Below are 26752 nucleotides of genomic sequence, written 5' to 3' on the forward strand. Positions count from 1 at the left end.
ACCACTTAAGAACGAACCTGCTAGTTATCTCCTTTGCACTTGCCAGTGCTTCACAGTCAGGTTTTGGTGAAAGGCTAGAGACACAAACGTCCAGCACCGAGGAAGGCAAGAGACAGCTGGTGTCAGCTCCAAAAGCACAACCGGACTCTAAACAACAGGGGCGCACATCTGCACAGCGACTCCCAGATCAGATGAAGGCAGTGGTACCTCCAAGAGGCAGTGATCAGCTGCCACAAAACGCTGCTTGGCTCTGTCTTGCTATTAGTCTGCCCCCTCGCACTCCTCCAGCTCCTTTTCTTCTCTCCCATAGCTGTTCCCGGCTGGATTTCCACACTGTGGCTGCTCTACAGCTTTTGCAGGTACAGCGTGATTAAGACAGAATCAATCCCCCTTCCAGCCTCACGCACATATAAATCACGATCCTCTATTATTTCACACACACATATAAAGCGGGGAATGCCGGTTCGTGCATGACTGGTAGATCTTTGTTTTGCCGGGGGGGAAGGCAAACACACACTGGAATTTCCCCCGGCCCCCTTCTATGTCTTACTCATTTCAGTAGCTCTTCCATCCAAAACGGGGGAGGAAGGAATGTGGGTGGCTGCGATTTCAGCAGAGATCCCACTGCATTCCCACACCCCTTGCCAATATAAACTACGACCTAAGATTGAGTTAAATTAACCTGAGGCCAGAATCAAAAGGAGGAATAACTAGGCAAAGCTAAGAGAACACGAAAGGCAAGAACAAAGGATCTCTTTCTTTCTAATGAGGATTACACAGTGCAAACATCATGGTTTTTTTCAATAAAGAATCCAAGTGTCAAAGACCCAGAACTAGCCAGTTCTAACTCAAGTTGTGCCACTGACCACAGAATTGCAAAGCAAATGAAAAAACCTGATTTACAAGTTTTAAAAAAATCTTTGAGAAGCTACAATAAACACCACTGCTATGATGTACTACGTTTTCTTGGAATAGCCCTAGAAGAAATGCTAACATGCTATACCGCGCCGTCAGTATTTACATGATGAAGCAGCATGCACACGCTAAATAAAAGGTCATAAGAACGAAGTCCTAAAGACTTAAGTATTTGCAAGCAGTTGTTTTTGTATTTTTGCTGGTGGTTATTTTTTAATCAATGCAATTTCTGTGCTGACTTGAAGCCCAATGCATATTTGATCATTTCACAGCATCGAATTAAGCTCCCTATATGAAGGCATCTCAGATTCCACCATTTCACTTTGGCTTATTTGACTATGATTTTTGCACCAAAGCAAGTTAACTATAGATGGATTATTTGTAAGAACAAGTGAGGTAGTTGTAAAGAATACAGTCTGTAGTATCCACTGTCTTGGCAATAATGATAGGCTTAAGCAGCTGCTACCAGAAAACATCAGCTCTGCCAAAATGTCAGATGCTAATGTCTTGAAGCAGCTCAATTAAGCTACAAGATGCAATCACTTTGTTCTCCCAGGGATGCAGGCAGGCATATTTCAATCCATATCTAGAACCGACAGAAGCATTTATGGAAGGAACAGATCAAAAAAATTTTAATACATACAGCCTTACATCTTCCCCTTCTTTCAGAAGTCCCAGTTTTTAAGCCACAAGTGATTTGATGTATTATGAGTTCTCAATAAAGCATGCAAAATAGCTGGAGCAGTGTCAGTTTTAATCAGCAATCCAATTAAAGGATCCAATCAAGTTCACTTTAGCTGTTCAACAGTATGTTTATATCATAAATTATTTTTAACAGGAGTTCTGTTAAAACAGCAGGTTGTCTATATTTTAATAACATATTCCACAGTGATATGTAAAGGGAAATAATTGTTGCAACAGCAAACTGCACTCACGCATACATTGAGAAAAGCGTATATCTAAGATTTTTTTTAAAAAATTATGGCCAATATTTCTTCATAAAGTCTAATTCATTTATTAAGTCAGAGAACACACCTGCCTTATACTGGCATGTAAAAAGAATTGGACTATCATTTGTTTTCAAGAAGGATGCAAGAGTAGATGGTGCTGTTGACACTTTCCCTTTCCTCCTCCTGTTCTGTTGAACCATCATATTATTTACGCAAATGAGATTGTGAATTGGTATTTAAGAAAGAAGCAAGTCAAAGTTTATTTCAAACTAACATTTACCGCACTGTAGCCAAAGTTTATTTTCCTATGATGAAGGAGAATTAACTGCAGGCAATGTATTCTGAGAGTGAGAATAATTTGCTGAAATGTGTCCAGTTCTCAGGTGTTACTGGTCCCCACAGGGAATGTATACCAGTATAATGCAGAAACTCAAACTGATGTAGTTATACCAGGAACATTTGGGACTCTCATGCATTTTAAGGCTAGAATGAACAAAATACCAGCATGTTTTCAGAATGACTAGCAGTACAGTTAAAGCAGCTACAGAAGTTACTCACAACTGAAAGATACCACTATCTGGCCGAGATACAGAAAGAAGTGTCGTACCATAACCAGCACCCTGTTCGGAGGGCAGACCCCATCACTTACTTTTAGTATCACACACAATATTAAAGCTGCTTTTTAAAGATAACTTTAATGAATGCATTATGGCAAAGAAGGGAAAAGAATAATTCTTCTGTTTAACACTTACTCGCAGAAGCTGCAGGCATCTAAACTTCAAACCAGCATTAAAGCTTTTCGACTTGGGAGTCTGGAGACACCAGCCACTCAGGATGAAGTTTTACAATTTGATCATGTAAATGCTTTTTTCACAACACATAAGTAAATATTTTATATTTATATTATAACAGTGTGCTGGAAATTCTTGTTTCCTCAACAGTAATCACAGTACATTAGGTTTAGAGTATAAATTAAATTACTTAAGTGTGAAATAGAGAAGTCTTAACTAAAATTGCTTTTACTGAAATGTTAATTTCAGACAAACTTTGATGTTGTGCTAATATAGATAGATCTTACAATACTTATAGGCCCCTAATAAGTAATGCTGTTTATTTTCCATGCTGGAATTCTATCTTAAACTGCTTCAAAGGTAAAAAAATCAGAAAAAACTGTTTTAGTTTGGCTCTCCAATTGCATCAGATCATTTACACGTGTGCTACAGTTCGATGCACTTTTAAACATTATTGCCTTTTTACTATAATGCGGGCATAAATACTTTTATTAGCTGGCCTTAGCATTGATCACTTTAGCTAGAAATTCTCGATGTTTACAAAGTTTTAACTTGCACAGCATGAGCAACCTACTAATATTATTTTATGCTACCAAATGAGAGAAATTGGGCAAAGGAAAAATGTATGTGGAATATGAGGAAACATTCAGGCCCAGGAGACCCTACCATCCCATGGAATAACGTACCCAGAGAGTATCTGGAAGCCTCAAAGATCATAAAGGCACATGCTGATGGGAAAGGGCTTTCCCCCTATAGGTTTTATGGACCTATAATGCACCCAAGGTTTCCAAAGGTCACCAGACTTGCCACGGTTGCTCCCACACAGGCTATCCCCAGATGCCTACAACCTCTCCCCCCCATCAATTTAGAGTTCAAATTGCAAAAACTCTCAGCGTGCTCACTACAATACAAATACTACAAGCAATTCAAGTCTTTAAGTTAAACTTCCATACCACTGCGACATTCAACCAAGCCAATGGAATTTTCTTTACCCAAAGACACTACAATGAAACTGCAAGTGGGAGTATTCCCCCTCAGCATGCACAAGGTTAGTACTTACATAGCTATTGGAAATACACCCCCCCACCTTACATTATGCAATGCAAAGGGAATAGCAAGGAAGGCTCTGCAAGCACACATTCCTTGCATCTACCACATCTGTAAATGTGGGAGCTGCAAAAACCAGGACTAGCAAATAAAAACAATGTGGCCAAAGAAAGACCTGCAGACACTGAGACACTTTGACTTTCTTTTTATAAAAGTTCCTACGCTGTAACAATAAGCTTTTATTCTGTCTTCATCCAGTGCTCATCTTCACAAACCAAGCTGCAAGCACCTGGCATTTCAGAAAGCTTTGAACACAGGATAGCACAGTCAGGGCTTTCTCAATGAAGCTTGTGAAGGTTTAAAACTGGAATGTATGCTTGTTTTACCTGTTTTCCATTTTTTCTAAATGAGGGACTGGCAGATGCTGCTCCCTGTGCCTGCACATGGCCTGGCTATTGTCACCAGGCCAGAAACTATTGTCATTGCCACTGCTGGTGGAGGCACCCACGCAAACAGAATTGAGAACACCTGTACGCAGGCAGCTGCCTGGGTAATGTTCATACGTTACATATAAGTACCATATGCAAAAAAGCACAGATTTATAAAGACTTAGGCTTTTGTGTTCTTAGTTTACTAGGGGAAACTCTTGTTAATAATGATGTGCAGAGACTAACCAAAAGGAGTGCACGCTGAGTACACAAAATGAGAGCTGTCATATGTTACAAGAAAAAACAGAGCACATGTTAATTACTTTTAAAATGGATATCAACAAGGAAAAAAGACTTACCTTAAAAATACCAACACACATCTCTTAAAAGCTTATTCACTTGTGCAGTCATATGTGCAAGAGATATCATGCTATTTTCCTTCAGTATCTGTAAATCTAACAATATCCTCAAGAAACATAATCCAAAAGGTAAAAGCAAAGACATACAATGATAGATACTAGACAAACATACCACTTAGAGTTACGGGTCTACCCTGTAGTTAAGTATGTCATTTAAGGAGGTATAAATTAAAACCACAGAAAAGTTAAGGTGGGAAGGTCATCTAGCACAACCTGCTCTGCTCAAAACAGGGCCAACTTCAAAATTAGATCTAGCTGCGAAGCTGGAATTGGCTGTTGTCATCAACTACTTTGCTGTTGAAATCTAATTCTGCAATATGACCTTTGGGTTCTTGTATTTTAATCCCAACCCCTCTTGTAGCTGCTAATTTATCGTGTTCCAAAAGTGCAGGTTTGGTTACTTTGAAAAAGACCAGTGAACTGAGGCCCATTAACGTCAATAAATCATACACCTAGTAATTAAAATGAACACCACAAATGTTGGCAAAAAAAGAACTCCATATTTAGGATGTGACAGAATTAAGGTTTCAATTACAACCTCTCTTGCATATGCATGATGCTACAAATTCCTTAATTAGAAAGGCACTTTCTGCTCTTTTCCATGCAGTGGACAGAATGAACCATACTCATGCAGTGAGTAACTTCAACAACACGACAGTGAGTTGTGTGAAGTATGCTTTAGTTACAAAACTTCTACAAACCTTACTCTGAAGACAGCATGATCAGCTTGCTCACATACTTTCAACACCACTCAGTATAGCAGTATGTCATCACTTCAAAAGACGTGTGAATTACTGTCTTCAAAACACAGGTGAGCTACAGGGTCTAGTTTACACACTGGGAGCCAAGCAAGGCAACATTGCCATCAAAGGCTTTACCTAAAATTGTTTTTCTGACATAACACATTCAAAACCCCAAAGAATTTATCATTTTATAGATAATTCTATAATATACAGAGATATACAAGTATACTCATGCATAGAGAAAGTTACCCATGCACTGAAGTCAAAAGGACACATGCTTGGTATGCAAGTAAGAGTGTTCAGTACTTAAGAACAGCAGATTTTAGATCTGAAAGTGAGGGCCCATAAAAACAAGCAGGTAATTAGTCAGTCATCATGCAAATAGTAGCGTACATCACTTGCCCAGAATCTCTCTGTATAGTAATGAACCTATACAATAAGGCCACATAAAGCTACCCAGGCAATTTGAAATCTGGCATTCCCAACTGTTCTTTGGAGCATGACTTCAGTAAATATTGCCATCAGGGAGGTTCAGAGATATACTTCCTTAGCCTTCTAGAAAATACAATTAAAAATGAGCCAATTTCTCCATGTGTCATTATACTGTTATGAACATAAAACAGGACTGGGAATGCTAAGGCTGCCATAGAGACATCTTTCCTCTGAACACTGAACAGCTGTAGTCTAGTGGTAGATCAACCTCATCAAACCCACAAGCTTAAGACAAAGACCACATGCTGCCGAGAGAAGAGGGTACAGATGAAGAAGTCGGGAACAATCTATCTGTGGAAGGTGGCTCCCTGTTCTCCTGCTGTCCGCCCATTCCCTGGTGAGTGAAGGCTGGCATGGACACTCCCCATGGTGCTGCAGGCAACTGGAAAGCATCCCAGTAGCCCAGGGTGCCTGGCTCGTTTCTTCCCCACACTGGAAACCCGGCTGACCCCACAACCCTTGTGCCAGCCCCTCACTGCTGCCAGTCATGAGCCAGGTCTGTACTGGTAACTGCTTCTACCACAGCTGTCACTGCACCAGGCCCACTCCACCACGTGCCCCTCCACCTCCCAGACGGGGTGCCTTGCCCAGCTAGTCCCAATACCCTGGCAACCTCTTGCTCATCTTCCTACTTTCCCTGCCCAGCCATTCTTGGTCAACCTCTGACTCAGCCAGTTGGCCATTTCCTTGTCTCCCAAGCTTCTCACCGGTATCACATTCTTGTCTTCAAGTCAAGTGGCCAGTCTCAACCACCTCCTTGTCATCTTTTGAGCAGCCCCTGTCACCACTTTTCTTCCCTACTTTCAGTCTTCCCCTCAATACACTTTTTTTGACCCAACTCTCTCCATCCTTCCCAACTCACATTCACAAGTCAAGACAAAGTTGCCTCAACGCTTCCCAAAAGTAAGAAGAGTCTGGGTAGCAGAGAACTTGGAGAGTCCTCTTAGCTCCGGCTCTGTTCAGATTCATACCCAGAGAACAGCAGCCCTGTGTAACAACTGCAGGAATAGCTCACCTTGGTTGTAAGCCAGAATTGTAGCAAACTATACTTGCATGTACATATGTAGGTAGCAAACAATGAGAATTTGAGCTAAGGTTGCAATGAATTCATCATCAATCCTTCAAAAGGCTTATAACCTTGCCAAATTTGAAAACAAAATGTATTAACTCAAAATGACAATCACATCAGTGCTTCCAGCTAACCACAGACACAGAGTAAGTTTTATAAATAAGTGTAAAGTAATGGATTGTGCATCCCACATTAACTGTTTGCATTACTCCCCCCCGCCCCCCAACATACAAATCACCTTTTCCCTCAAATCCAGGTCTATGTACCCACTTTATTTCACATGACTTTGCTTATAAACAGAACTCTGATATTAACAGAACAAAAGAGAAATTTCAAACTGAGGGATGGCTGCACAAGGCTTTAAGAAAAAACTTTTCATGTTCTTTAACATTTATCAAGTATATCACTGTACTAATCCACAGTGCTCTTACTTCAACAGTTATGCTCTTCTTTTTGATGATCGCCATCTCATTAAACAGCTACAGGGGTATGTTTCTGAAAGATGAATGCATCTCCCACAAAGGATCCCATATTAATGATTTATGACTGTCACTCTTCAACAAGACTGCTTGCCATGTCTAAAATCTAAAATTTATTTTCTTCTCCACTATTAGTGGGTTTGTTTGTTCTTCCATACATTTGAAAAAAGCTTTCCTCTACTCCATAGTTATTTCTTGACTGCCTCTATACCTTGCACTTCCACCACATCACCGGTCAATTGATATTCTCTTTATCCAGTCACCTGCTGTTACACTACTCATATAAAGAAAATTGTCAGGCCCACAACAACATGCCTCACAAGCTTTCCCAACCTTCCTCTCACAATTTATTTTTTTCCTTCTTTTGATGATCCCTTTCATAACTCCAGCTTTCATGTTTGTTCATACAGAACATTAGCACTTCTCAGCTACCCCACTAACAAGCATTAGGAGCTCAGCTTTCCTACACTAGCTTAAAAGAGAGTAGCTACCAGCCACCCTGAAGAATGCTCCAGTATCACAATCACTGCGTGAGAATAATTTCAAAAGCAGGAACAAAACAAGATGTAGGCTCAACTGAAAAAAGAATCACAATCTTAAATTATACCAGTGTTATACAATTGTGTAACCTTCAGGAGATTAATCTCCAAAATATAATTCAGAAAAATTCCGATACCTTCAAAGCATTTTTTAAAGAGAAAAATTTAAAAGGTAGAGAGGACATTAAACATGGACTTACGGAAATCACTCGGGACACAACATGCCAGACCTGTCCTCCTACAGTCTACATCTCTCAATGGATTAAAAATACATACAAAAATAAATTTTAAAAAATCACACTCAAAAAAAAAGAGAAAATCTCCAGACAGATAGAATTTCTGCATGTCTGCCACTCAGTTATGGACAACGGCATTGCACCTCTACAACTGCCATTTATCTTGAAGTGTCAAAGAAAATATCTGTAGAACTTGATTCTCAGTCTACTTGGGGGATCCTTTTATTCATCCTATTTTCTTTATTAATCCACGAGCAGCAACATGATTTACATGTTTTCCATCAGAATTGTACAGCAGCATGACAAGCTAATTATTACGTAAAGGATGATACACATTACCTCTCCAGGTCAAGCTACAACCCCCTATTTGGATGTCATTTTTAAAATTACAATCTTTAATAACTTGTGCACCATTCTAGTCCAGACACTATTCTCTTCAGTTTCAGAGAAGTTTTCTCGAAAATGAAGGTTTTGCTACTTCAATGTAGTTTTTGGTGAATGCTACCAGTACTGATAATAAAGACTGGTTACCCTTCTTCTGCAGCAGATGCATCTATTTCTTTTACTTTTGTCAGGGCTCTCCAGAAACAAAAGTGACAAAAGGACCTGCCTTCTTAAACCAAGTTTTATAGTTTGGTTTCATAGTTTAAGATGGCTGGAATTAGTTATCTTTTGCCCCACAGCTAACTTTCTATGCCACAGACCTATTTCTTGCAAAAAATGCATTCATATCCAGTAACAACAACAAAACAGGGGAGGAGGCACATTAGAGCAAATAAATGCATTCATACGCTCAGAATGCAGTCAGAGGCAGGAGACAATTAGAGAAGGAAATTCAAAGTGTAAGGCATTTCCTGAGGATTAATGAGTGGGTGGTAGTGTTTGATAGTCAAGGGCAGGATGGGATCCGCAACCAGAACAATTCATTAATCCCCCAGGCAACACAAACTAGGATTCCGCTCATTTTTTTCCTTTTTGCTGCACTTGTTATTTTCCTTAGCATTTAATTAAAATTTCCATTTACTCTGACACCATTGTTCCTTCAGAGCCCAATGCTGTCTGTATGTCTGAACAGTGCTACTATGGTAAATGACATCTATAAAATTACTGAATTAATACCTGGTGCGAAAGGCCAGATAACTTTTCAAGTTTAAGAAAGTTCTTCTGATCTCCTAAAGACTAAAAATGTTCTCTGCCTTAGAAACAGAAAGGGCGCACCAGATGTGATCCTTTCCTCTAATTTACAAGCTGCTTGATGGCCTCCATTATCCTAGTAGTAGCAGACAAAGAGAGAATCAAGCATTGCAGAGAACAAATTATTTTCAAGCTGCCTTTCAGCTCCTTAGGAAGCCACATACACTAATGCATTACTTAACATGTCCCAAACCAGCAACCATCCCCTCCATCATCATAACTCCATACTAACCTGTGACTGGTGCATCTATGTCCAGCAAATTTTTTTCCTGGCGGAGGATTGAAGCTCCCTCTGTTATTATTCTCAAAGCAACGCTCTCTTCCAGTCTCCCTTCTTTCATAAGGTGGGCCTTTAAGATATCCACACGGGGTTTTCCATCATTATCAAACACTTCCTTAGCTGTGAGCCGGTGACTTGGAGGAAATGGTACAGCTGAGTGGAAAAAAACAAAAATACCTGGTCACTTTTTACAGTAAAGCCTCTATTATTGATAATGACACATTTCAAAAGACATCTCTGCTGCAAAACAGTGTTAAGATGAATTTTCTACTGCCTCTTATAATTTGTGGTTTAAACTGTACATAGGATTATCAAAGATACCATTAAAGCACAGGTATTCTGCAGGCTACATTATTCACGCATGCAAAAACAAATAATTCTTGCTTATAAAAAATTGAGAGGAAGATTTAGGCCATATTGACAGGTAGATACATTCAAACAAGCCCCCCAAAAGGCAGGGGAATATCAGGGAAAGGAGGGAATGGAGCTTAAACTGCTCTAGTAGCACTAGAGAACATTGATATAACGCTCCCTTCCATTAAGAGCAAAAAATGCACAAACAAGTGCAATATGCAATTTCCATGCATGGACATGTATAGATACACTCCAACTAAAAAGCTAAAATCCAAGACAGACCTCTCTCTAACGACTTGGGGCAGGGGGATGGAAGATGTCTTCCCTGTGTAAGTAATAGTTAGCTACGCAAGATACATGCGAAGCCCATCAAAGCGCGCCTGTGTGCCAAACAGACCACTCCAGCAAAGGCAGGGCAGAGGATGGATCAGACTGAAGTTGGAAATAAATGAATAAATAGGCGGGTTGCCCTAGCAACATGGCAGCGGCTAGCGAGCTGCGTACTGCCGTCACATAAGGTTTGAGGCGTACAGTAAACTTCAGATGCTCCTGCTCTCGCTCTCCTGGAGCCAGCTGGGGCGAGAAGGCTGGGAGGCGATGCTGTCAGCTGCCAGGACGAGGCTGGAGCGTTATCCCAGCTTAACCCCCTTTCCCTCGCAGTTCAACCAGGCACCGCCTGCCTCGCCAGCCACAGGGTGATTATACTGATCCCTGCCACAGCTGCGGGAGGGTCAGGTTATTTGGGAGCTCGAGCAGGGAGAGGAGGTGGCCGCAGGGCTGGTCTCGGCTGGCCGCATCCGCTGCGCCACCCCGTCCCTGCCGAAGGGCCTTGTCTCCCGCCCAGCGTCTTACTGGCAGCTCCGCCACATCGTGAGACACAAAACCCTAACGCAGCACATCAACGTATCCGTTAGCTTCAATTTTCTTCTCATTTCACAATCAGTGTACTTCAGAAACAGCCCACAAATCATACATATCATTTAAAGCCCAAGCCAAGAACTCTTCACATACACTACCAGAAATAACAGAGCAGATAATAAACAATTTCACTTTGTGCCATTATTTTCCAAAGATATTTTAAACACAAACATCTTCAGAAAACATGCTTTTTTTTTCCCCCCTCAATTCCCCCCCACCTCCCTTTTTGCTGCCCCAGCTCCAGCACTTCATTCATTAAAATAGTCTGGTGGGGACTAATAAATGTGGGTCTTTGCAATACACTGAAGCCCAACTGCTCTCAGACTTAAAATGCAGGACAAAAGGGGGAGAAGGTGAAAGTTTGTGACATCCCTAACGCCACCAGGATTCTCCTGAAGCAACGACACCTACAACCAACAATGAAGTTAAAATACAGCCTTCAGTTCTGGCAAGCCCTGCCACAGATCTGTGATGGTTTTCTCACTCAATCGACAAGAACTCCTAGACTGCTTTAAATTAGTTTGTGTTTTGAGTGGTACTTCTATGATGAGAGGTAGGCTGTTAAAGCCCAAAACCTCACCTTGCTTTTCGCAGCTACTGCAGTTAAGCCTATCCCGTGACGCTGACAAAAATGAGGTTGTACGCTTTGTCAATCTTCACACCTATCTGCAGCAGACCCTCGAAAGCAAGATGGCTATATACATGAGCTATAAACAATTCATTATGCAACACAGAAAAAGAATAATCATTGCAAGAAAAAGGAAGGTAATGAGAACTCAGCACTTCTCCAAGCCTCCATCCTCCTTCTTAAAAAAAAGAAAAACAAAAAACAAAACCAAAAATCCAGAAGGCCAGCCAGTCTTAATGATCCTGGATTTCCTGAGTGGAGGAAGGAGGAGAGAGAAAAGTCGTTATTTATCTCCAGTCACTTTGGCTGGAAGAAGCACGTACTATTCACTTGCATTCCTTTGCAAGACAACTGCCTCTGTTCTTCCCCAAAGGTATCACGGTGCAAAAACTTACGCAGCATACTATTACTTTGAGTTAACTACCATATATACATGTATGCTGAAAGGAGGTTTTTACATTTATAAAGATAGAGCAAAACAGATAAGCAAGCAAAAGCTATGAAATGTTACCTACGGATTAAGAGAAAAATATGGCATACACTGCAGCACTGTAAGAGCTCTGCAGGCAGATTTCTAACAAACATGTACCAGTGGCTAATTAAAGAAAAAAGATACTGTTCCCATAGCAGATGATTAATGATTAATTAGCAAAAAACATGAGCGACTGAATAGAGCACAAATTGCATCTTCCATTATGAGAACATTAATTTTGTATGTATGCATACACGAAGCTTCCACATAAGAACAACGTAAGAAACGGTCATGTTCACATGGAAGTCCGTGGACCAATGTTCTTTTCTGGTATCACCCACAAATGCCTGGATCAACCAAAATCCTTTTATAAATATAACAAACATTTAATTTCCATTGCTTTATATATAGCAATGTTACCATCTGAATACACGGGTATCCATCAGCTTCTCCATACCTGCTTTGTTCTGCTTTTTTTCAACCTACGCTATTAGCACTCGCAACAAATAACTTTCTCCCACAGTGGTTTTGCTTTTATCAGAAATAAACCAGAGAGCCTCACCCGACAGCAACTGTGCCCGCAGCAGGCACAGCGGGGAAGGGCAGGGAGCTGGGAGAGGAGCTCACCAGGGAGAGGTGGGAGGAGGAAGGAGCGGCGGGTTGAGCTGCCAGCACCCAGCTCCTCACCACACCACAGGCCTAGGGCGTATTGTCGGAAAAAGAGGTGGGAATCTGTCTCGAGCGAAGGTCAAAAAAGGGAGAGGTGATAAAATTTCTGTGTACGTACCACATGTATTTTCAGGAAGTTTTGTGACAAATGCCACTACAAGACGACCACACGAGAAAGTCATGCACGCTTATCCATACTCTGTCAAAATCAAAACCTGGATTGGGCTCCACCTCCATTTACATTTATTTCTTTGTCTTAAAAGAAAAACCAACCAACTATTCCCCATGGGAAATACTACCCTGGTGGGTTGGTAATAAAACAGGGACCACAACAAAAAGCAAAGAAACAAAAGTTTTTAACCCTTGACCTCAGCCTGTCAGTAGCATCCTCCCAAGATCTGAAAACACAAGAAAATACTCTTTAACCACTTACTGTGTTCTTTTTTTAATTCTTGTGCTATCAGGTCTCTTGAGCATGTTCCAGCAAATGAAGAAAAAGATCAACCTGCTATTTTACTGTTCTTGCAGGCTCCTGCAAAACCCACCTTACTGATAACACAGCCTGCAAAGGTCAGACGCATCCTTACTGTTTCTCTCAAATATTAAGCAGCCTCTCTAGAACAAATAAATAAACAATAAAGAGCTGTGCTTAGAGTGTACCACGTGCACACACATAAATAGAATACAAGCATGCGGCAAAGCAAGCATAATTTTTTTATATATATTATTCATTTTAAAATGAAGCTGTACACAAAATTAATATTCTCAGAGGAGGCTGCCCATAAGAAAAACTCTTTCATCAATATTCAAGTTCCTTGCAAATTATCTCCCTCTGTAATGCTTGTCCTGTAATTTCATATAACTTACGCTGTATATAACTATGTTTATAGCACACCATACTTTCATGAAAAAATAAAGGCTTTCCTCTTCATTTGTAGGGAAAACACACCAATAACTGTCATCATCTCAATAACCCAACGCATTGCATTTGTCTGATGGCAGTTTGCAATTCTGCCTTTTGAGAAACATTCGCACTACAGCAGTGGCTAGAGCAAAAGTTATTCAACAGGTCGACACTTAACTCTACACATGCAAGAAAGTCAGGTCACTCTGCAGCTTTGTTTTGTTACACCTACTTATTCATAATCTTCAGATTCAGGATACATAATATTTTTCCCCATCTCAGAAACTCCAACAAAACTGTGTTTTCGGAAGCCAGGAACATTTTTATAATAGCCTGCAAAAAGTGTTAGCTGGCTGACTTTGAAAATCTACCCCCAATTTACAATGTGGTTCAACACATGGCATATTCTTGGGCATTCCTGCTGAACAATAACAACATCCATACCAGAGTGTTTACTATTTAATCAGAGTTCTGCATTTCCCAACCATGTGCGTCTGACCAAAGCGACAGTCCAGTATATAAAGTAGCAGCCAAGCATCAACTTTTTGACCTAATGGCGATAGTTTAACGCTACGGAATTCTGAGCATGTTCCTGTACAGTTGCCTACGAATTTCTGGCTTACAGGGTTACTATGAACCAAAAGGGAAAGAACGATGACCTTTTTTTCCAAGAACACTACTTACTGCAGGTGACAGGCAGGGACAAGAGGGCGAGTCACCGCCGTCCCCGGCTGCTAGAGGGAAGAGAGCGAAACCTCCCAGGCAGCGCAGGGCTCGCCACAGCAGGGGGAAAGGGAAAGGCTGCTCAGCCGCGCAGGACAGCGAGCTCTCACGGGACAAACATCCCCCTCCACAGACTTCCTGAGGCGGCACGCGGACAATGCTTTCAGCTCCACGCACAAGTTATCTGGCGACAGATTTGCCATTCAAACGTGATGGATCACTGGGATCTTTTCTTTAAGCTACACCTTTTTTTCATAGCAGGTATTTTTTAGGAGTAGTATGCAGAAGGGTCAGTTATTCAGAAGACAAAATTTCTTTTCTATATAAAAAATTGTACTATAGCATTCATAATGTGTGCGATTTCTTACTGGTTTTTTGTCCACTTGAATTTTAGACAGGAAAATACATCTCTACCTGGTTAAAAAAAAATTCAACTATTTACATGACAGCGTAAGACTCAAACCAAAATTTTCCTCAGTGGAACTCATATTCTTTTATTTTCTAACAAAAACTATCATGTTTCATTTTATGTTAGTGCCTTTCATTAAGAGTAAGCACACACAACGTAAAGCCTGCCTGGCAGCTATTCCTGATTTGGAAACATCACTGGAATTAGTAACCCCTTTCTAAACAATCCAACTTCCATGTGCCATTTTAAGACATTACGTATTTGAGGACTTTTTTTTTTTTGTTACTAAATCTGCTTACCGGATTTTCACTAAACAATTTGACAAAACTCAATAATTGCTGATATGGTTAAAGTGTTGGAAACTAAAATCTGAAAAATAAATGTACAGTATAATATAATAAGAAACTAGGCGTATTCCTGTAGAAATTTAACATTACTTTTTCCCCGTGGCCAAGAAGTTCTTGCAGTATAATCAGAAGCGCTCAACACAGTTGTATTTGCTTAAAGATATAATTAAATCAACATCACGTAGGAACAAGGTATGTTGCCTCACAGAAAGCTGAGGGCTACACTGGGCAAGCTAGTCAGTACTGCATAAAGAAACAGTCCATCAAAAAGAAGGTGCTGTTGCATTAAGTCACATTAGAGTAACAGCACCTGTAAACCAAATCGAGAACAGACAAGAGGGTCATTCCTCAACAAAGCCCACATATACCAAATTTAGAGAGAAAACAGAAAGAAAAGAGTTCCTTTGACAGATATCTCAGCATAGAAAACAGGCCACTTGAGAAGAGGCAATAACACCTGCAGCCCAGAAATAATCATTATCAATAGACTTGGCAGTCAGCTGTGGTAAAAATGGTCAGGATTTACCCAAGATCACTGACTCCTCTTTACGTAACATGTCAGGGGGAACGTTTTTCTCAAAGAATAGTTGGGGGCAATAAAACCCACCACAACAAAGCTGCTTAATTGCTGTTGAAGTTGTTAACCAATTCTGGTCCTTGATGTCATCACCGGAAGGTACTACAGGTTGGCAAGGAAACTGCCTCACAGAAGACTGAGATGAGCCTTGCTAGCATCATTTCTTGATGTATGAAGGCTTGAAATAAAAAAAAAAAAAAAGAAAATAACACAGAGACTTCATCAAATACCCCAGCTCTGATGACTACTTTTAATATATTCTGACATTTCAATCATAACTAGAGAACACAACAGCAAAGACTGAATTGCCTTAGAGAAGGTCGCCCAACTTTGGTCAGAGGCTATGCTAGGAAGGTGTTTGTAAAAGGAAGGGATATGTTAGTCATGTAGTGTCCCCAACATATTGCCAAGTTGTTTCCAGGCACTAAGGCACTTGGTCTGGCCTTCTAATCAGTCCTTCTAATTCACCCTCTCACTACTCGCATGAAATACTCCACCTGAAGCTGAAGAGAAATATGGAGGAAAATAATAGACTAGAATAGAACAGACTATTTCAGTTGGAAGGAACCTACAACAATCATCTAGTTCAACCACCTGACCAATTCAGGGCTGACCAAGTTAAAGCACGTTGTTAAGGGCATTGTCCAAATGCCTCTTAAACGCTGCCAGGCTTGGGGCATCGACCACCTCTCTAGGGAGCCTGTTGCAGTGTTTGACCACCCTCCCAGTAAAGAAATGTTTCCTCATGTCCAGTCTAAACCTCCCCTTGTGCAGCTTTGAACCATTCCCATGCATCCGACCACTGGATACCACGGAGAAGAGCTCAGCACCTCCCTCTCCACTTCCCCTCCTCAGGAAGCTGTAGAGAGCAATGAGGTCACCCCTCAGCCTTCTCTTCGCCAAACTAGACAAGCCCAAAGTCCTTAGCCATTCCTCACAGGACATGCCTTCCAGCCCTGTCACCAGCTTTGTTGCCCTCCTCTGGACGCATTCAAGGACCTTCGCATCCTTCTTAAATTGTTGGGCCCAGAACCGCACACAATATTCAACGTGAGGCCGCACCGGCAGGATAATCACCTCTTTTGACCTCCTGGTTCTACTGTGTTGGATGCACCCCAGGATGTGGTTTGCCCTCTTGGCTGCCAGGGCCCACTGCTGACTCATGTTGACCCTGCTGTTGACCAGCACCCCCAGATCCCTTTCCGCAGGGCTGCTCTCCAGCCACTCCTCTCCCAATTTATACTCGTGCCTGGTGTTACTCAATCCTAGGTGCCGAATCCAGCATTTCGACTTGTTAAATTTCATCCCATTAATCACAGCCCAGTGCTCCAGTCTATCCAGATCCCTCCGCAAGGCCTCCTGTCCCTCAAGAGAGTCAACAGCATCTCCCAACTTGGTATCAGCAGCAAACTTGCTAATGGTGCATTCAACTCCTGCATCCAGACTGTTGGTAAATGTATTGAACAGAACTGGCCCTAGAATGGAACCCTGAGGAACACCACTGGTGACCGGTCACCAGCCAGATGTAGCCCCATTCACTACAACCCTTTGAGCTCTGCTTTTCAGACGGTTCTTCACCCAGCGCACTGTAAACCCGCTCACCCCACGGTTGGACAACTTGTCCAGAAGGATGCTGTGAAGGACACAGACAACTCGTTTGAGCACAACACAAGCAGTCCTCATGAAGCATAACTCTGTGATACCTATGGGAAGAAAATTCTTCCCACAAAACGCTTCCGCAGGATTTGAGCCTCAAACTTGCAAGGGAGAGATTAAGTCTCACCCCCCTGTAGCACTCTGCCACTTCACAGGAGAAGGCTGCATCTGACCGGCTGCCTACCAGGGACTGCACATTGTGCCGGCAGCTATTTCGTTACCTCTCAACAATGTGGATACATTTTTGACAGGATAATCTTGTCTCAACTGCCTCCGTCATTTCAATGGGCACACAGGGACCTTTTTGCAAACAGGTGAGTGGCACAGCAGAGAGGAAGGGCACCGAAAGTCACCGTTAACTTGGAACCACAGAATGGGGCTGAAATCCTGTCATTTCTGTCGAATTACCCCACTGAGGTAAGAGTATTTCAAGGTCCTCAAATCTGAATTCCTAATGGTGTCTTTCCAACAAAGTTACCCATTCCCAGAGGATTAAAGGTTACAGTATTATCCCTTCCCACCACTTCAGGAATTGGTATGGTCTTTTCATTACATTACTGGCCTTCTCCAGAATGTAAGTACTTAACTATAAGAAAAGTATATAGCAACACTTTTCTTCAACTCTTTAAAAGAACATAACCAGTCTCCTCAAACGCAGGTCAAATTCTACTTGAAAAGAACAACCATAAGTAGCTATGCCACCTTAAGTCACCACACAAAAAAAAGAAATCCATTAAAAAAACAAAAGAACACCCACCAATATAGGATTTGATGTTCTTCATATTTCCCACAGGAAACCTTAAAAACCCTAAAGAAGAATTCATATAAAGGAGTTCTTCGAAAGGGTTAGAGCAGTGACACATTATTCTTACTCTGGGCTCAAATGAAGAGTAATAAAACACACAAAGGCCTAAATAAACACACAAGACTCCCTGGGTGGTTTGATTTTCATCTGGGGAATTGATTGACCCGTCCCCATCCCAACCACTCTTAACACTTTCATAATAAATTAAAGCATTGCTATCAGCAACATACATAAATTTGGATTTCCATAACCAGCCAAATCTAACTCTAATCTTCAATCATTATCAAACAATCAGCAATAAAAATGTTTTCCAGTTTCTCAAAAAAACCTGAAAAAAATGACATTAAAACCTTTACAGAAGAACATTTACAGGCAACAGAGACATCAAAAAGCATTCCCTGAGAACCTAGGAAGACGAACAGGTTGGAAAGGGGAAAGGAAGGAGGTGCACTTTAAAAGAGTTGCCTGAAAGAAAAGTCTCAGAATTCAAAGAAACAGGTCTATCTGAAATATCAAATTGTAGGGTATGTGGTTATTTACTAACAGCATTCCCATTGTATCTTTTGGCCAACTAGTGGAATAAGCAAACAAATCCTACCAGTCTTATAGAGCACAAGGCAACATGTGTCCCTATAAAATATTACAACAATATATCCTTTCCCTGTGTTCGAGATCATACCAAGTACCTTTGACATTTATTATCCCCTCCTGTCCACAGTTTATGGATAAAAAAACAACTACAAAATAAAATAGAGAGGAAAAAATTCAGTTTAACAGGAAACATTCCCAGTTTGGACCAACACATACAGTTAAAACTGGAAAATGTGATCGTAGCTTCCTGGCCTCATCAGCAAAGTTTGTTTTTCTACTTTGTGTGTTACACCCAAGTTTTTCCATAGGCCTCCAACTGCATACTGTTGAGTTTTGTTTTTATTAGCTTTTGGAACAGAGAACAATAATTATACAGAGTTTAAATTCCTTTATGGGAACAATTCATTTGGAGAAAACAAAGTCATGGGGAAAAAACCTTGTAACAATGGAAAATACCAAAGGTCTTCCAAGACTTAGATAAGGAATCAGGCACACTCCTCCATCCCCCGAAATACTTGAGTGATGGATAATTTCTTTTCTACAGTAAGACTTCACTATTGTTCCTAATTGGAAGCAATCAGGATGTGATCGCATGTGAAATTATTTCAATCTATTGGGAAAAAAAATAATTGATTCTAGGACTCAAATAACCTTCAGGTGTCAATACAGATTAATGGCACCATTTTCTTCTGACTTTCTCGTTCATTGTATGAACGGATTCCCAACAACAACTTGTTCTTCCAACGTGCTTAAAGAACTAATTTTCTTGTGATGTTATTACAGTTTGCATAGATCAATGCTAAAGATTACGGACCACATTCACCACCGCGCTATGCCGCTGTAATGCCATTAAACAAATGTTCTTTCTAATCCAGCATTAACGGCTCACACGGTGAGCTTTGAAATGGGGTTCAGCCTGCTCGCGATGTCTAAATAAAACATACCAAACCGAACCCAGTGACACTGGCATTACTCTGAAGCAACGTGGCTGTGAATCAGCCCTGGTATTTTTGTTCGCTTTTCATGGCTCGCCTCTACCAGCGCTTACACCACAGAGCGTCCGCATGGAAATTCTGCCTTGGATTCATCTCCAAAGTATATTTATTTCCATCAACTAAGCTGGACTGCTGTAGAAAGTTGTTTTTATTTTAAAAATAACACATGCAGGGTTATAAAAAAAAAAATTGAAAAAACTTTAAAAGGCAAGTTTTTGTTGATTGTACCATCATGTACTTTAATAGATTTTTTTTTTTAATTGTTGTTCTGGATTTTATCTGACTATACGTGGCAGCACTAGAGTTTCAAAGCCCTCAGTATAAGCTTCTAGCCCTGTATTTAAAAGGATATTTAATCCAAATCCTCCTTTTATTTGTTATAGATGCTTTTATATTTTTTGTAAACTGTATCTTCCCTCAAATCTCAATTGCTGCATAATAAACGTGTTGGATAAAAATAAATCTGTCTAAACTTACCATTTTGCTGATACTGACTGAAACATCCTGTTCTTAAGCAGAACACTGGAGTTTAAAAAAGCAGCTTTATGAGCCTATGAGAGAATCAGAGACCTGTGCTTTATTCCCAGGTCTGTTGTGCAGAAGCAGTTTAATCTTCACTTGCCGATGACTACACCCACAGAGAGACCACAGCACTGGGGCGCTCAGTTCTGTTATCCACCGGCGTGTGCTGGTCCCGGCGGCTCTGTGAAGGACCCCTGCATGGAGACCAGCACGGCACAACAGGACTTCTAGCACCCTTTCCAAAAAGGCCAGCGAACGAGCACAGTTACCAGAGAGAAACCAAGAAGAGAGGACTCTCATCTGCTAACAGCGACGTGGAGGGAGGCCCTTTCGGTCACAACCTCAGGTCTCAAATCCCTTAGTGCAGAACAGGTGAATATTATTTCATACCAAGATCAAAGGAGATTTCAATCAGCCAGCGCTCACTCCACTCAGTGAATTGCTGTGCCTGAGACCTTAGGCTCAATACCACCTCCTCTTCTCTTGGTGAACGTTTCAGCTATAGACCAGTCCAAGCTGAGCTTTGGAGGTCCTCTCCCCCACCCTGACGAAGCCCAAAATAGTTTTCCAAAGACGACTCAAAAGCCCCGGATCACACAGATGGAGAGGAAGTGTGACGCTGCAACCTAGGCAGATACAGGCACCAGGGAAACTAAACTCATGTCTTCTGCTCCAAAGACCGCTTACACATTTGACATTCAGTGGTTGCTGGGCATAAAAAATGGCCTCATCTGTCCTAAGGTCAGGAATTTTGATGGCAGCATTCCTTTCCTGCATAAGCAACTTTTCTCTGGTCCTAAGGAGTCCAAAAAATTTTTTATGCTAAGCTGTTAAGTTTTCAAGAGAAGCTGAGGAAATTGTCTTTTCCTCCAGGAAGAATAGAGTGTTACTGCACCTTCCCAGAAGGTGAGGAATTTTACTCCTCCTTGAACTGAAAAGTTTTAATTAGCCTGGGATGCAGGTATGGCTACAAGATTAAGGGGGGAGAAGAATGGAGGGACAACTGTGCAAGTTACTGCTGCAGCATGGCAGGATTGCAGTGTGCATACATTTATTAATATTTATTACTATTAATAATGGATGTTAGGACAAATAAAATTAAGATGTTTTCCACATAAAGAACAGTAAAAAACAAAAGTGGCAAACAGGACTCAAGTGCTCTAGCAAAGATTCCAAGTCAGGTTTTCTGTAAGATTTCTGTTTATACACGAAAGTAAGCACCATTAGACAGAGGAGAAGCCACAGATGCTATTTCTCATGGACATATCAAAACAGATCTAGTCACCAATGGATTGCAAATGATAAAACTAGCCTACACATCTTCACTGGTTCTTAATCTCTCCAGACCACTTGTTCACTGTATTAACCAACAGATGAGTTTATCTGTAAGGTTCAGAGTTTTTTGATTAAATGACCTTCGCAAGAAACAGGGATTTCTCTATCTGAAATATCATTACACCAACATTACTGATCTAACTAATACAGCTGGCCTTCTACATTATTATCATAATGAAGCAAACCAGCATAAGGCAAAGCAGGACCTAGAGAAGCAAGCCATAATCACAACCTAGCACCGAGAAGCCATCCAGCATACACAATCCATGAACGTGCCAGTTTGTTGGGTTTTTTTTTCCTCTTGGAGAGAGTGCCGCACTGTTCTTTTTTACTAGATGCATTACTTCATTTCTGCGTATCATCTTGAGTCAAGGAAAACAACTCTGACTTAAGTGGAACATGGGGTTGTTAGTGCTTTTATTCAAATACCAAGGGGCTAGTTCCTGCTACTTGTAAATGAAAGAAGCATCTTTCCAAGCCTGCAGTTACCTCTCACGCTGAACAATAAGTTTGCATTAAGCGTATAATAAAGACCTGCAGATAAAAGGCATACTTCACAACTCAAACAAGGGGGCACAAGGCCAGAGAATTCCCTGGTTCTTGCTTCATGTAGATCTCCCCACCAGTGCAAGAGAGGCAGCAGGAAGGTCAGAGAAGCTCGTCGTGAAGGACAACTTCACAGCCTGAACAAGCAGTGGGAAAACAAGCAGGAAAAAAAAAGTAGGGAAAAGAGTCTGGGTGCTCAACACCTCCTGAAACAGATCCGTAACCACACACAGAACACTTTCTGCTGTTTGATTCAACTCTTCTACATTTGTATGTACCCATGCAGTTTTAATAATGCCTTAGGAAACAATAATCACCACAATTACCCCTCATACACTTTTTATTTCTCCTACACAGAACAATCTCCAAGACCTCTGGTGTACAGCTGGCCTCTAAAATCAAATGGCGATAAAAGACCAACATAAAATTTAGTAATTCCCCCAAGGCATCCAAAATTTTGAAATATATAGGTTTTGGAATTGTCCCTTCTTTCACCCTCTTTTAAAGGCAAACTTCTGATGTACCAAATATTCGAAACCCCTGGCATGGCCTCACGGGGTTGTAAGCTCAACCTGTGATTTGATAATACACGTGCGGCAAAACCTCTGAGGCGACGCTGCGTGCTAACGCCCTGATGCAGCCCTGACTAGGCTGGGTGAAAACATCACAGATGGAGCAAAATATTTGCTACATCTCAGCTGATAGTCCAGCGGGGATCCTGCAGATGCCTGGTATTTACTTACAAGACAAGTACTTCGAACCATCTCTGTCAAGGCTTGCTGTGGTTGTCTCCTTGGTAAGAGATGAATGCCTTAGTAAAGTGGTTTGTTGTCCAGAGGAGGGGCAAAGCTCGCCTAGCTTTGACCATATGCAAGAATGACATTAAAAAAGGGTACATAATATCATTAACTGAAGTTGAAATATATGCTTTACTGACCTGAAAGGTATGTGAAGATTTGTATAGCCAGTACCTCATCACCACTTCTCTGGATATACCATGACCAAGGCAACAGTTACCACAGGGAACAGTGTAAGAAAAGGAAGCACCTTTAAAATGTACAGAGGTATCCCAAACCAAGCAATTTGCCCTACAAATTTTGGTTTGGGGTTTTTTTAAATACCTTCAGCTTGGCACAATTAAAAAGAATTGCAAAAATTACAATGATTATGCTTCTTGAAGTGATTTTTAATTTCTGTTGCCCTGCACCATCTGCAGCGAATGCAGAAGTACCTGTAGGCAGAGACCCATTTAATAGTAAAGGAGTGAATCACAATTACAGGAATTGTAATGAATTTATATACCCGAGTGCCTGTGTTTGCATGCGTGTTCATGCACACAAGTAAAACCTATACAGATTACAGATTTTACCTGTTAAAGCCATACAGAACAAGAGAGAAGCACCAAAGGCTGTACCAACTTCTATTTCCTTTTCACACAAAAAACCCCTACGTCACGCACAGCTGAGAAATTTAAAGTGCTTCTCTAGGTTTGCTGCCAGGTAACGTTACACTGTGCAGATGTGAACAATCGGTCACTTCTGAGAGTGCCGCCCTAAGAAATTAAACCAATTTTGTCAAAGTTTGGGGGAAGTATACATCTTCAAGTCTCATCACCTCAAATGAGAGATTCCACGGGAACTCAAAGGGTAATGGACACTAATCCACATGCTCCCAAAAGCCTCAAGGATCATATCTGGGAAACACACTGAATAGCTGCAAGGCTTCTAAACTATACTATCTCTCAATCCATACAAATTCAAGCGCAAACCCCCAAAAGCATATTAACACCAGAAATATCTATTCCATTTGAAGAAGTTTTTGAGGTAATAGGTAAAAAGAAATACATCTTGGGGCTGCAAGTACCCCAGGCAATTTGGATCCTTCAGATCCTTCTAAAATAATGTGTACCATACCCGAAATGCATACCAAAAGAAACTCCTCAGTACAGGCTACTTTTGTTTTGACCCAAATCACTCCAGCAACCTTGCCTCTGTTCAAAGAGTATCTTCAGCAAAGCCGTTATCTCCAGAAACAATATTGCTCTGCGAGGAGAACACAAAAGAGTCTGTCATGTTCTATGGGCAGCCAGTGGGTCCAGGTTTGAAGTATTGAAGTACCCTCTTTTATCACCAGAAAACTCGAGGGAGAAGGTGAGCCTTTCAAAAGCCCACCCCGTTTAACAAGATGTGACGGTACAAACAAATTAAACCCAGGCAGACACTGCAGGTAAGTGCTCAACTGAGGGACAGATGCTTGTCTCCTCCTTACCCTAAGGAGTAATTTTTGATCAGGTATAAAATGTTTGCCCTATTATGAAGGTCTCCAAAACACAATCAAAAAGGTGCAGAATACCTTCGTTTCCAATTTAATAATCTATTATTTTAAATAACTTTTCCCGCACAGAACAAATTAGAAAGATGACAGCAGTTCCCAGCCCTCCCAGTCTGCTAACTGTTCCTCTGGAATACCACTGGAGAGCTGAAACAATATTTAAACTTGCTTCCACAGTTTTTTATAGTCTTTTCATATCTGTAACCCAACAGATACTAAGCAGAGTGGAATGACTGCTTTTCCTGACTTAACTACAGCTTTCCAGAATGGCCTCCACTATTTCCTTGTAAATGCAGCTGAGAGTTGCATTATTAATACATCACATAGGCATCACCAAAAAGATAAAACATTCCAGTATAAAAAGAAAATAATGTAAAGATTAAAAAAATTTATAAATAGAGTCAATGGAGATCAGTAACTTTGGGTTTTCCCCTAGAGCCTGTTACAACTGGATACACAAAAGCATTTTTCTATACTTGTGAAAACCAGCTCCTTGTAGGCTGTGTTGTAGATCTCGGAACAAAAAAGGCTCTATTTCAGACCAGAATGCTCCCGGTCATTAATCTGGTTCCAGTTCTGACATGGAGGAAATCATATCTTTTACCATTCACTTCACACTTTTCCAGTAGCATGTGTCTCAAAAGACTGCAGAATCTGCCTCTCTTACTCTGCTTTTCCCCCTTCTCTGTCATATACTAAAACATACCAAAAATATGATTAACCGTCTCCGTTGTACTTTACCATAAAAGAAAACTGCATTTTTTCACAATGCTTAGACTGTATTACATAAGACTTACTTAACAGAACTAATTCCTGTCATCCAACATGTGCAAAATCTCAACGGGAGCTGCAAAGGCCTAAGTGATTTGCATCTAATTTGGTTTTGAAAACATGTCACTGTATATCTTCTGAACACTGAAGTCTAATTTACATCTTTTTATTACAACGCAATAAACTACTGTGGCTTGGGCGGGAGGGGCAGGGGGAGTTATTACTCTCCAAAATCCAGCTAGCACTCCAAGTGTAACTAGTTCTATGCATTCTGCCTACCACCCATTGGTGGCCATCTGATCTGTTGGAGTCTATGAAAAAAAGTTGGTGGGGGGGTTTTTGTTGTTATTTTCCCTGTTTGGAGAAGCATACCCAAGAATTAATCCATCTTTGAATACATAAGTATTGCAATTCAGTTCAATGTATATTCAATCTCTGGAGAATTTAGGTTTTTGCTCTTCATTTCAGCACAGCTGATTTCCTTCTACCACAGCCTGCAGAACCAGTAAGGAGGTTTCCGTCAAAGCAAACAAGGAACAGCACAGTGTACTTCAGCTCAGAGTAGCTCATTTAACCATGCAAGTCTCACACCACATGCACAGAGCCTTTGTTTATATTACCTCCCTGCTAGGAAAGGTTACTACGCTAAAAAGAAGATATTTTGGTGCTACAAATCGTGGCAAAAGCTTGTCCATTAGTCTTCTTCCAACATAACTATGCAATGTTTATTTTCCAACGTGCTTGCCCTGCCACTCTCATGAAATACAGTGATGATGTTACATCATCTCCTGACTTGGTACATCAGGTGAAGAGAAGCTACTGTTAGAATAATTTCAGCCCTATCTGGGCCACACAATCGTTACTCCATTTGCTTTGCCAGAGACCTGCCAAGAGCTGTGGAAACTCCTTGGCACAGAAACTCATCAGTGCACTCCATCTCAAGTTCCAGACTAGAATTGGTAGGCTTCAGCTTCTTGAACCATTTTCCAAATAATTTTATTGAATGCTTGAATTAACAAGGGTTTATACCATACAGCCACAGACTTCACTCTGCCTCTTTTTAAGGTATGAAGTGAAACCCCACAATTATCTACTACATTACTTCTTCATTAATGCCCCAAGAAGTAATGCACAGCAGCAGCAATATCGCACAGATTGTGGTAAGATTATCTTTCACCTCACAACTGGCAAGTTCTTTTAGATTATGTTTAAACTACAAAATAGATTTAATTACAGTCATTATTTGCTTAAAAGTTTTTCCTTCCCCTATCTATTTCCTTCAAACTTTGTTAATCTCTTTGACTGTTTTGCTCATATCTGACTTTTCTTTTTTAAGAGACAATTTGTTCTCCTGAATAGCCTTAAAGAACAGACTTCAAAAAAATCATCACTATTTTGTTAGATGAGAAAGAGACAACTTTATTTTCTAACAAAAAGGATGGTGAAAGACAGGGAAGAAATTTGCTCTGTTGAAGACAGGGTAGTATTTCTAGTGTTGTCTTCTGGGGGAAAATGCAGAACACCCTACACTGAATTAGAGAGCCAGTAAAAAAGCACTGAGAACAAAAAATGAAGAAGAGACCATTTTTCCCTTTATTTAAAAAGAAATATTGAGGA

At 40.8% G+C, this 26752-nt stretch overlaps 1 protein-coding gene across 1 annotated transcript in view; it reads right to left on the reverse strand.

The window, feature by feature from the left end:
* The window catches only part of PPP3CA (protein phosphatase 3 catalytic subunit alpha), a 192022-nt gene that overhangs the window by 103074 nt on the left and 62196 nt on the right, over positions 1 to 26752 (reverse strand). Inside the window, exon 2 of the mRNA XM_059817411.1 lies at positions 9535 to 9735. Within this exon, the coding sequence (XP_059673394.1) occupies positions 9535 to 9735 (201 nt within the window). The remainder of the gene's footprint in view (positions 1 to 9534; positions 9736 to 26752) is intronic.

This window comes from Gavia stellata, chromosome 5 (assembly GCF_030936135.1).
Source record: "Gavia stellata isolate bGavSte3 chromosome 5, bGavSte3.hap2, whole genome shotgun sequence".
Taxonomy (NCBI): Eukaryota; Metazoa; Chordata; class Aves; order Gaviiformes; family Gaviidae; genus Gavia; species Gavia stellata.